Source organism: Ascaphus truei, chromosome 16, assembly GCF_040206685.1.
Source record: "Ascaphus truei isolate aAscTru1 chromosome 16, aAscTru1.hap1, whole genome shotgun sequence".
NCBI lineage: Eukaryota > Metazoa > Chordata > Amphibia > Anura > Ascaphidae > Ascaphus > Ascaphus truei.
In genome coordinates, this window is record NC_134498.1 from 35,487,090 (window position 1) to 35,499,250 (window position 12,161).

The following is a 12,161-nucleotide window of genomic DNA, read 5'->3' on the forward strand; positions in this document are numbered from 1 at the left end:
CCCTCTAGCACATGTCAGTGCAGGAGTGCTCATGAATATTCATGAGCTTCCACTGACTGACAAGCAGAATATAAACATATCCCAGCTTTTAATATGTCACCAAATTTCGACCTATCAATACATGTAGAACGAATTGACCTGCAGCTATACAGTTCTTTAGGTAATTAGAGATTGCCCACATGAAACTATTGAAGTAAAAAAATAAATGTAAAAAAAAAAAAAAAGACTGAACTGCAGCTTTAAGGCCTCGGCCAAGCTTCCCGCTGGCGCGCTGAGGCTCAGGGAAAGCGGGTGCTCTCCCTGGCCTTGCGGGTGCTTTCCCTTTGCGGCCCGGCCGGGGGCGAGCCAGTGACGTCACGGAGCTGGTTCGCCCTCATTGGGCGAACCGCTCACGTGACCGGCCCTGCGCTCCGGCAAGCGGGGAAATTTTCAATTTCCCTAAGACCTACGCTTCCGCGCGCTTGCGGAAGCGCTGGCGAGCCCCTACTAAAGCCGCTCTAATTGCGGCTGTAGGGGCTCAGTGCTGAGCGGAAGCGCGCCTCGGCGCGCCTCCGCCAGCAAGCAACAACCATGGACAAGGCCTAAGATTTGTGTAGTGCTCCTATAAATGACCATGAACAAATTGGTAATGGGTAGAGAATTATTTGGGCGAATTTTAGTCCGCAGCAGATGAGCTTGTTCCTTTGGTCCGTTGATTTCAACGGATCAATCCTTAAAAAGCGCAATATACGTTTTGAATGTATGTCTTTATTTACGTTTTGCTGATTTTAAAATAAATTATTATTACCAATACACTCTGCGGATTGCGCAATCAATTGACGGATTTGTAGAATCCGCGGATTCAGCGATCCGAATTCTTAGAATCCGCCACAGATTGCTGAATCCGCAGATTGGATTCAACAAATTCGTCAACGGATTGTATCCAATGCCGTTTTTTTAATGAATCCGCGCGGATTAAAGCCGACCAAATCAGTTTGTGGATTTTACACAGCAAAATTGATTTTTTTTGGGGGGGGGGGGGGGGGGGAGGGGGGGAGGGAAGGGGGAAGGGGGAAGGGGGGGGGGGGGGGGGGAAATGCGATGAAATCCCGGAAACAGATTTGGGCCAATTCATCCATCTCTAGTAATGGACCAATTGCTATTGCGCTGTGGGAAAGTCTCACCGGGTCTCACCGGGTCTCACCGGGTCTCAGTTTAGTTGAGAGTTTTGAGACATTCATAATTTTAAGATGTTTTTTTTGTTTTTTGTTTTTTTTTAAATCTGATAATTGTTTAGGAGCTATAAGCATTTGAAATATGAAGTTTTATTACAGTAACCAACAATATTTGGGGTGAGAGAGAAATCCTACACAAGAACCCTCATATTGCACTCAGGGACAAAGTATGTCAAATGTATTATATTCAGAATATTTATATTCTTATGACTGTTGTGTCAGTAATACATTTGTGATACTTTTTCCCTGAGTGCAATATGAGGGTTCTTGTGTAGGATTTATTTCTTAGGCTGCGCTTATAGTGCCCGGCGACGGCTCTCCAAAACAAATACATTGGATCCGTCACATGTGCTTATAGTATGGGCGATGGAGCGACGGAGATCCCAAAAATTTTTAAACCATTGAAATTTCGCCACGTGACTGTCTCTGCACCAATCACAGAGTGCCTACTGCACTCTGCCCGCCCCCTTCGTGACGTCACTGGCCCTGTCGCCAGCAATGTCGCTCCAATCCTAAGTGCAACATTCGCCAGTGGCGACGGGTGACATCATCGGTTGCGTCGCCGGCACTATAAACACGGCCTTACACAAAATGTTGTTGGTCTATGTATTATATACCCTCTGTACCGGATATATGAGAGTTAATATTTCTCCTTGACATAGCAATCTTGGCTGAGCGGATGATAAAAAGACAGACGTTTAAGTGTTATTACAGTAACTGCAGATGCTGGAGATTAAGCACGTCCACATTTTCTTAACATTGTGGATTTAAAAAAATGTTTCTATCCCGTTCAGGAAGTGCTGGTCGAGTTATTGGAGCAATGTGCTGATGGTTTGTGGAAAGCAGAGCGTTACGAAACAATTTCCGAGGTCTCCAAGCTGCTCATTCCAATCTATGAGAAAAGGCGAGAGTTTGAGGTGGGTACATTATTTGTTTTATCATTATTTGACTTTGAATGATGTTCTTGCCATCATATATGTATATTATTATACAGACTGTAATATTTACATTATTGTGCAAAATAACGTCGTTGTAGAGACCCATATTTTAATGCACAAACTCACATTTAAATGGTTGCACTCATTGACAGAGGTTAGTCAATGAGATCAGGGATGCCGATGGGGGGACAACCGGGACTGCTGTCCTGGGCCCGGTCAGTCAAGGGGGCCTGCCCTCCTCCCTTCCCCCCCCCCCCCCAACCCTCTGCCGGCGTCGCTAAAGTTTATTGCCTGTGCAGGCAAGAAAGACCCTTCCCCAGGTCCCCTCTCTGAAGGGCCTTCCCCTTCCCCAGGGCCCTCCTGTTTGCTGGCTGACACCCATCTGGAAGGGGAGATTCCCCAGGCTCTCTTTCTGCTGGGGCCCACCAGGCATTCAGGCCTATCCGAAGACCCCAGGAAAGCCCCCCATGCTCCTTTACCCATTGCGCCCATTTACCCTTCTCCCCATGCCCTGTATCCCCTTTTACCTCCCTCCCCAGGCCAATACTCAATAGCTACCTATATCCCCCCCCCCTGGTCCATTACCTGCTTATAATCCCCACCCACCAGGTCCATTACCTGTTTATAATCCCCACCCACCAGGTCCATTACCTTATTATAATCCCCACCCACAAGGTCCATTACCTTATTATAATCCCCACCCACCAGGTCCATTACCTGTTTATAATCCCCACCCACCAGGTCCATTACTCCCTTATAATTCCCCCTTGCTCATACCCCATTCCCCGCGTCTCATACACGCCCCCCAGTAAGCTGGGGGAGGGGCCCTGCTTCATATGTTTTTCCTGGGCCCAACCATTTCTGTTGGTGGCCCTGGATGGGTTCATGTGATCACACAGATATTAGGGCCTGATTTTACTAAATGATGCTAAGCCTTAGCACACCTTAAAGTCAGTTTAAAATGAATGGGCCTAACATATGCTAGAACATAGCACTGCTTAAAAAATGTTGGGCTTGTTGACTTTAACGGCAGGCAGCCATATTTACTGAGTTCTGTTAAGCCTTACAGAACCCTTCGGCTAATTCATTTGAATGAGAACTTCTATAAACTAGATGTGTTTTAGATTTTAAATTAATAAATACAACCGTTTTATACAACTTGCTTAAATCTAAGCCCTGAATAATAACTTGGTCTCGCACCTTTTCTTGAGACCGTTTAATTGTATTACTATTTGCACCTAATGATGTTTGGCAATAAGGATTTGACTTTTTAGTTGGTGCAACAGTTTGTAATGTCTATTTTCTTAATGGTATGTGGCACGTACGGCACACCTGTGAGCACGTGACCTGCATATGGGACAAGGGTTTATATACAGGTCACAAGCCGGCCCACTTTTCACCTTCGCTAAGGTCCCTCAAATGAATTATATCTCCCTTCAATTCGTGCCCATATACCATCTGTTACGAATGCACACAAGTGAGCACGTGACTTAGATATGCAACCAGGGTTAACACACATGGATACTCTAGCCAACTTGCCTTTCTCCTCCGCAAAGTACTTTCAATTAGTTAATATTAACTAATTAACTCAATTGCAATCCTATCTATACACTTCCACTGCACAAGAATTATTCAAATAAAAGATGTCAAATTAATATCTGCCAGGGTCTCAGGTCCCTGCTTATTATAGAAGAAGCTATGCACTTTAACACACCAAAAATCCATTGTAACAAAATGTGTCCAAAAATGAAAATACTCTCTCCAGAGCATGCAACAGTTCATTCAGAGCTCCAAAGCATCACTTATTAAAGAATTATTTCATATATAGAAAAATAAAGTGCTTCAGATTACAGAAACAAGATAATTAAAAGAACATACAATTACAGTAAATGCAGGATAGTTTCTTAAAATAACAGGATAAAATATAAAACAGAAAATCCTTACACATTACGTTACCATATGTCATAGGTTTTCCTCCAGAGAGGCCACTGGCAAAGCAATAAGAGAAATCACGTGTTTGGTCTAAAACACACCTCTGTTGAAATCTTATTTTCATAATCCCTTTCCAAGTTTTATGTACTACTAGCTGATATAACCAGCGTTGCCCGGGATGTACTTTTGGGGGGGCGGGCGACAGGGTTGGCCTTCCCCCCCCCTTGACAGCTAGGTGGGTGACTGAGTTGACTGAGTGTGTGGGTGACTGAGTGGGTGTGTGGGTGGATGGGTGACTGAGTGGGTGGGTGACTGAGTGGGTGGGTGACACTTGACTGAGTGGGTGGGTGGGTGACTTTGGGTCGGTGGGCGGGTCAGTGACTGGGTGACTTTTTTTGGGTCGGTGACTGGGTCGTGGGTTGGTGACTGGATGACTTTTCTGGGTCGGTGACTGGGTTCGTCAGTGACTGGGTTGGGTGGGTCGGTGAGTGGGTGGGTGGGTCGGTGTGTGGGTGGGTTTTCGTCGGTGAGTGGGTGGGTTTTGGTCGGTGAACGAGTGGGTTTTGGTCAGTGACCGAGTGGGTTTTGGGCGGTGACCGAGTGGGTTTTGGGCGGTGACCGAGTGGGTTTTGGGCGGTGACCGAGTGGGTTTTGGGCGGTGACCGAGTGGGTTTTGGGCGGTCAGTGAGTAGGTTTTGGTCGGTCGTGAGTGGGTGGGGTCGGTGAGTGGGTGGGTGGTTTTGGGTGACTGAATGGGTGGGTGAGTGGGTGACTGACTGGGTGGGTGGGTGACTGAGTGAGTGGGTGACTGAGTGAGTGGGTGACTGAGTGAGTGGGTGACTGGGTGGGTGAGAGAGTGACTGGGTGGGTGAGTGACTGGGTGAGTGAGTGACTGGGTGGGTATGTGGGTGACTGGGTGGGTGTGCGGGTGACTGGGTGGGTGTGTGGGTGACTGGGTGGTTGTGTGGGTGACTGGGTGGGTGAGTGGTTGACTTTGACTGGATGACAGTGCGTGTGTGGGAGACGGTGGGTGACTTACCTTGACCGGGTGGTGGTTCCTGGCAGCAGACGGTTCCCCTCCTGGCACTGATATCCCCGTGACATCTGGCTGGGGCAGGAGGTGGGTTTGGGGAGTTGGCAGGGGGCAAGAGTGGCAGGCTGGGGCAGGAGACCCGCGCCGCGCTTCCCCTCCGTTCCTCGTTGGGAGCGAGGGGGGAGGAGCCTGGAGTGTGCGGCTGGCGCAGGAGGGCCGCGCCGCGCTTCCCCTCCGTCCGGGAGCCGGTGCAGGGCAGCGCACGTGAGTGTGATGGTGCGGCTGGGGATGTTGCGGAGCGTCCGGGTTTGGGTGAGGCGGGGGGGGTGAGGGGGGAGAGTGAGGCCACCAGGAGTGGGGGTGGGGTGTATGTGTGGAAGGTGAGCTGCGGTCCGGCTGACGGGGAGAGTGAGGGGCACCGGGAAAAGGGGGAGGTGTATGTGTGTCAGAGGCGCACGTGGTCACGGTGTGAGGAGGCTGTGTGCGTGCGTGTGTGTCTCTTCTCCCTGCCTGGCTCCTCCCTGCCTGGCCCGCAGGCCAATGAGCTGTCCAGCAGACATACACACACAAACATTATTTGAGACTAATATATATAGATTTTTTTCCCCATTGAAACAACATAAGCACACCCCTGTCATAAATCAGCTGCTAGGTTGACGGTTTTACAAGTAAAACAAAAACTAACAAACGGCGTTTAAGGTTTGCCTCAGTATAAAAACGCACTCATAACTTCCCTTCTCTAGTACCTAGACACGTAAGTCACGTCAATAGATGCAGGTGATCATGACATGCAATGAGACTAATCACCGTCTTGTTCCTAAATTTGAGTGACAATTCTGTCCCTGCCTGGCACCTCTTACCCATGTCGTGTGTGGCCTCATTGCATGCAACTCTTTGCCACGATTACAGGTACTCATAGTGTGCACAGTTGATGACATCACTGCATATTCTCATTTTTAATAAAGTCCCCAACTGAGTCACGTCTCTCTTGAAAGCACCAGCAATCATTCACGAACGTTTAGTTTTCTTTGAGGCTCACAGAATAGTCTCTGGTTATCGTTTATTGCCGTCTACACAACACATACATCACTTTCTAGTGAGCCATTTGTAATAGCCTCCCCCCTATTAAGTCCTCTTTATAGGTCTGCACAGGCCCAGGAAAAGTCTTGAACTCTCATAAACCCAATATATTGTATTTTTAAACTCAAACTGTTGCTACATTAACCCCTGAAGCACCATATTGATTAAAATACATAATATCTCCTGATATTATCTTGTCAGTATGTGTAACACATACAGGGCAATATTGCTCAGTAGAGATGTGCAAACTTTTGCATGAGGTCGTGAACCCTGCAACATTTGCCCTGTTAAAGCTGCGGGGAAAAAAGCAGCAGCAGCCGAGTCAGAGGTTTGCAAGCAAGTCACAGAGCATGGCGTCATTGGGCAGCATGGCAATTGTGTTTAATATGCTCATTTCTATAATATTCTCAAATCGCTCGATTCTCTTAATGCTGAGACTATAAACAGAGCACACTCCATGCTGTGCTCGCTTAAGGCAGGTGACCGTTTTACCAGGCAGCCGAATGCAGAGTTAGGCCTGACCTATTACATGGCCCAACTTCCATCACCGACTGGGGCCATCGCAGCCACGGGGCCCGGGACAGTTGTCCCCATCATTGGCTCTGCTATAAGTGGGCCCTTGTTGTGACATTACTTGATGGGGACTCCTCAGGGCTGCTTTCTTTAGCAAGAGGTTTGCCCTTCTTTTTATTGACTCATGAGTTACCTATAAATAAAACTATTCTAAATCTTGATGGGTATAAATATTGAGCCCTGCCTACTGACAAGTACAGTATTGTCAATAATTTTACGGCTATGAATTATCCTTCATTCTGAAGAATTGTTTATGTGATGTGGGGGGTGTCCCCTACGCATGTCACTTCCTTTTGGAAATGTTATTCGTTAACTCTTCTAATGTTTTTTCAATGCGGTGTATGTTCACTGATTACTCTAGAGCAGGCCTGCACAACATACGGCCCGCGGGCCACATGCGGCCCACCGGGGCACCCCGTGCGGCCCGTGACAGACCCCCTTCAACCCCCCCTTAACCCCCCTTCCCTTGTAGGGAAAGAAGGACGCGCTCCAGTAGTGTCTGTGCGCGCTCTCCCCTAACCTCCCTCCGCAGCCTTCTCCAGCACGGGGACCCGCTCTAGCAGTGTAACGCGACCCGGAGCTTTCGGTCTGCTGCTAGAGCGCGCGTCCCTCGCGCTTCCCTCACGCTTCCCTGCCGCTGCCACCACCACCATCACCAGGTGGGGGGGGGGGGGGCTGCTGACATGGGAGGGGGGTGGGGGGCTGCTGACATGGAATGGGCTGGGGGAGCTGCTGACATGGGGGGGCTGCTGAAATGCAATGGGCTGGGGGGGGCTGCTGACATGGGGGGGGCTGCTGAACTGCAATGGGCTGGGGGGGGCTGCTGACATGGGGGGGGCTGCTGAAATGGAATGGCTGGGGGGCTGCTGACATGGGGGGGCTGCTGAAATGGAATGGGCTGGGGGGGCTGCTGACATATGGGGGGGGCTGCTGAAATGGAATGGGCTGGAGGGGGCTGCTGAAATGGAATGGGCAGGGGGGCTGCTGAAATGGGCTGGGGGGCTGCTGATATGGGCTGTGGGGGGCTGCTGAAATGAGCTGGGGGGCTGCTGATATGGGCTGTGGTGGGCTGCTGATATGGGCTGTGGGGCCGACTCTGCTTTCCTTGTGAGGGGGGAGAGTGGTGTGAGTTGCAGGGGGGGCGGGAGAGTTGCGGGGGGGGAGTGCTGTGAGGTGCAGGGCGGGAGAGTTCTGTGAGGTGCAGGGAGAGAGTGATGTGAGGTGCAGGGGGGGGAATTATGTGAGGTGCAGGGGGGGGAGAATGATGTGAGGTGTAGGGGGGTGAGATGTGTGTGGTGTGCAGGGGGTTATTGTGTGTTTGATGTGGAGGGGAAGTATTATGTGTGTGGGTGAGGGGGAGAGATGGGGGTATGAGAGATAGATGGGGAGTATCGCAAAGGTTGATAGTGAGGGGTTCTGGGGGAGATATGAGGATGATAATGAAGGGTGCTGGTGGAGATATGAGGATGATGATGATGATGAGAGGTGCTGGAGGAGAGATGATGATGATGATAGGTGCCGGAGGAGAGATGATGATGATGATGATGATAAGCACTGTATATACTGTGGGCTCTCCATTCATGTTAATTCACACTGATACACATACACACTCTTTCATCACTTGCTTTCAGGAACCTTTTGACACCTCCAGCCATAAAACACATCCACACCGGGGGAAGGACCAGCACAGATAACATTCCAATAGACACTGTTTATAGTATAGCTTTTGCTTGCTTCATTCATTGTAACATCGCCGGAAGAAGAGATCAGTGTATCTCGAAAGCTCGCACAAATAAAAGCATTTCGTTAGCCACAGAACGGTATCATCTATTTATTTTTTGATTATTGAAGCTCGGCTAACACGGTACTGATACCTCTACATGGATATATATATATTTATATACACATACAAAAGACTGCGCCTTTGGTATCTATATCAAACCACAATATATGGATGTGATAATATAAGCCCCTATGTATGGGCCACTATTATGAATGAATATACAAAAAATTATATAGTAACTATAAAATGAATAATCAACAAATATAAATGTAAATAAAATCCTGACATATAAATAACCAATATATTGCTAATGACTAAAAAATAGAAATATTATTATAAAAAATGAATAAAAAATATATGGAGGTGAATCGTCAGCATAACAGAGCGTCTTAGAGTCCAGGGTTACAAGGTATGGTCTGATGTAACTTGCTCTCACTAGCAGTTGCTTGTAACCGTGGACTCTAAAGACGCTAAGACGCTCTGTTACGCTGACGATTCACCTCCTATGGTTCCTGCTTCGTTCAAACCTACCCGGAATTCATTTTACATGCGGTTTGCTTCCGGAGGACACCAAGAGAGGTTGTGCGCTTCCTGAGTTCCTGCTGGACGGTAGCTCAGAGGTGTCAGGATCACACATGGGAGAGAGGCGCGTGAGCAGAACAGCGGTGTCCAGCGTTTGGTGCATGAGTATAACTCGTAACATGCTCTTTATACTATTTTGTTTGTGAGGTTTAAATTGTTGGACTTTTTATTGGGAATATTAAATTGCATCTTTTACATATTGCACTAGGATCGGGCGCTTTCTTTTTTTTCGTTTTTATATATATATAAAAAGAACGATTCCTGCGCTCCTACCAATTGGGCTAAAATAAAATAATAATCTCATGAAAAAGGGTTATTTTGTTAAACCCTTTGGCCAAAGCATTTATAAGCCTGCATGCCACGACAAGGCATAACCGTATGCAGGTACCTACACTGAATATATGTAATAGTTGTCCCATGGACTAGTGAAAAGTGGATTCAGATTAAGCCCCTGAGTGTCAAATTTATGTTTTATACGTTATAGAGTCAATAATGGCATCTGAAGCGTTCTATACTGAAAAGGACTGGTGTGTACTGTATATGTACATTTACACACACATTTTATATAGGTATGTATATACAGTATGCGTGTATATATATATACTGTATATATATATATATATATATATATATATATATATATATATATATATATATATATATATATATGCTTAGCTGTTGTGCAAATGTAAAAGGTTTTGATGATTTTTTGTTGTACAGTATCTTCTGATTTCTTTACATGATAGAATGTTAATTATGAATTGAAATCATGTTTGGTATACTATAGATACATAGATTATTTATTTTTGTAAGCCTGTTTTTTGTTCTCACTGCATGTTTCTGCCTTTTTTTTTTAGAAACTTACCCAGCTCTATAGAACGCTTCATGGCGCTTACACAAAAATCTTAGAGGTGATGCATACTGGGAAACGACTTCTGGGGACTTATTTCAGAGTGGCCTTTTTTGGACAGGTAAGTCCAATTAATTAGAAAATTAGACAAAGTGTGCAGCCCTCAGATTACTGACTTACTGTAAGTTCTTTATTACCATCACATGCTTCATTAGGCTGCAGAGTACTGTATGCAATGTAATTGAACTTTTTTTCCCAGCAACAGTATAGGGGCCAATTAATTATTGCTTTCTATTTCTCTGTGCACTTTTTAGAATAAACTCATACAGTACTAGGAAAGTAAAGAAGAACATCTACAGTATGTGAAACACCAAGGTTGTAAACAATGTTTGTGGTTAGCCACCCCTGCTGGTTTCATGCTAAGTCAGATCTGTTGTGTTCCTTGACATACGCTTATCTAAAGTAATTAACTTATCACAACTAAGTGTTCCAACACTAAACCTGGTGTACTTCCTTACAAGCCACGAACATTAATGCTGGCTAGATTATAAACTGTTTTAAAATGGTGTGTGATAGTTTAACCTGTCTTACTTGCCTGTGACACCTGGTTATTTTGCACCTGTGTTTAGCTACTGTATCTCTTTCCGATCACTGCATTTACTGCCAACACTATGTAGTAATGAAGAAATATGTCATATATTTCTGTGTTGCTGACTGCATGTGCTCTTAGTATGTGAACAGTTCCACACACACTAATATGCATGGGCCCAGCATTATAAATAATGCACATACTGTACCTGCCAAATATGTCCAAGCCGATCGTTTTCCCACCTGTTGGTTTCTTAGCAACTTTGACATGGTTAACGAAGCTCTGAATAAAGCCTGCATGAATCATTGATGCACTGTTGATCTGGAGTTAGTTGTCAAATATAACAATTGTCAGCAGTGACATTCTGTCAAACATTAACTGTTTGACAATCTGTCCAGACTCGCAGCCCATTGACACTCACTTTTCTTGGAAGTGATTGTATACCACTGTTACACTGCCTAACATAGGTGCAGCATTTCCTCTATGCACATAGCCGTGGGCATAATATGTGTTCACATGATGTTTAAACTGCACAGGAGCTACAATGTTTAACCATCTGTTTGACCATATATGTGGTTAACTACAACGTACAGTTACACTATAAGTGATATTAACGCTCCAACATAAATGTTTATCTAACAAGGATCTAGGCGTTTACCGCAGTGTGCACTGTTGTGTTCACACTACACTGCACTGATTGTTACGAGGGAGGCCAGAGATGATATGAGTGTGTTACATATTGACCCTCACTTATACATTTGGCCACAGGCATTGTACCCCCACAGTGCAGCAGTTATTGAGATTTTCTGTGACAGTAGATCCTTACAATTCTCTGCACAGGTCACTTATTAACCATTCAGAGTCTGGTGATTAGCTACACTAATTCGGATGTGCTTCTGTAATTATACGTGATGGCTTTATAGTCCCACTTATACGATATATTGGGGCTTTATACTGCACCGACACACTTTATTCGAGCAAATACCCAGTATGTACCTGGCAGATACCTGGAATGCGCCGCTCCTCACCTCTGGCAAGCCCCGTTGCGTTTGCCTTCCCAGCCTGGGTTCATGCCTGGCTGACGGGCGGCTGATCTGTTAAATGATAATGATTAGGATTTAATAGGCTGCAATGCTTCGCGTGTCTACCAGATGGCATAAATTCATGAATTGTAATGCAGTATATATATATATACTGTGCAGTATTGCAGCCAGCGGGAATAAAATGCTTCAATCCCAGCTTGGAAAATACCTCAATGCACTCGGGCAGAAAACAGTCACAAACCTCAATACACCCGGGTATACCCGAATTCGTGGGACTAGCCGAGCTCGAATAAAGTGTGTCGCCAGTGTACATCAATTTATACCCACTTCATTTTAATTCGCACTTTAGATTATAGGCTAGCCTCAGAGGAGGCATAGGCTCACTTACCTGCATTATTTTAATTTTGAGGTATCTCCCAATAAAGATTATTTTAAATAATTCATCAATTCATTACATTACTTGATTCCTCTGGTGATATCAGTGGATGAATTTGTTTAGAGTGCTCTCGTTATAGGGGTTTCTTTTGTTGTGTATCCTCAATAT

At 45.9% G+C, this 12,161-nt stretch overlaps 1 protein-coding gene across 3 annotated transcripts in view; it reads left to right on the forward strand.

Moving 5' to 3' along the window:
• Positions 1 to 12,161, forward strand: part of DOCK11 (dedicator of cytokinesis 11) — a 233,020-nt gene that overhangs the window by 178,960 nt on the left and 41,899 nt on the right. For all 3 annotated transcript variants that reach the window (XM_075573152.1, XM_075573151.1, XM_075573153.1), the window contains 2 exons: positions 2,009 to 2,131; positions 9,993 to 10,106. In XM_075573152.1, the coding sequence (XP_075429267.1) occupies positions 2,009 to 2,131; positions 9,993 to 10,106 (237 nt within the window). The remainder of the gene's footprint in view (positions 1 to 2,008; positions 2,132 to 9,992; positions 10,107 to 12,161) is intronic.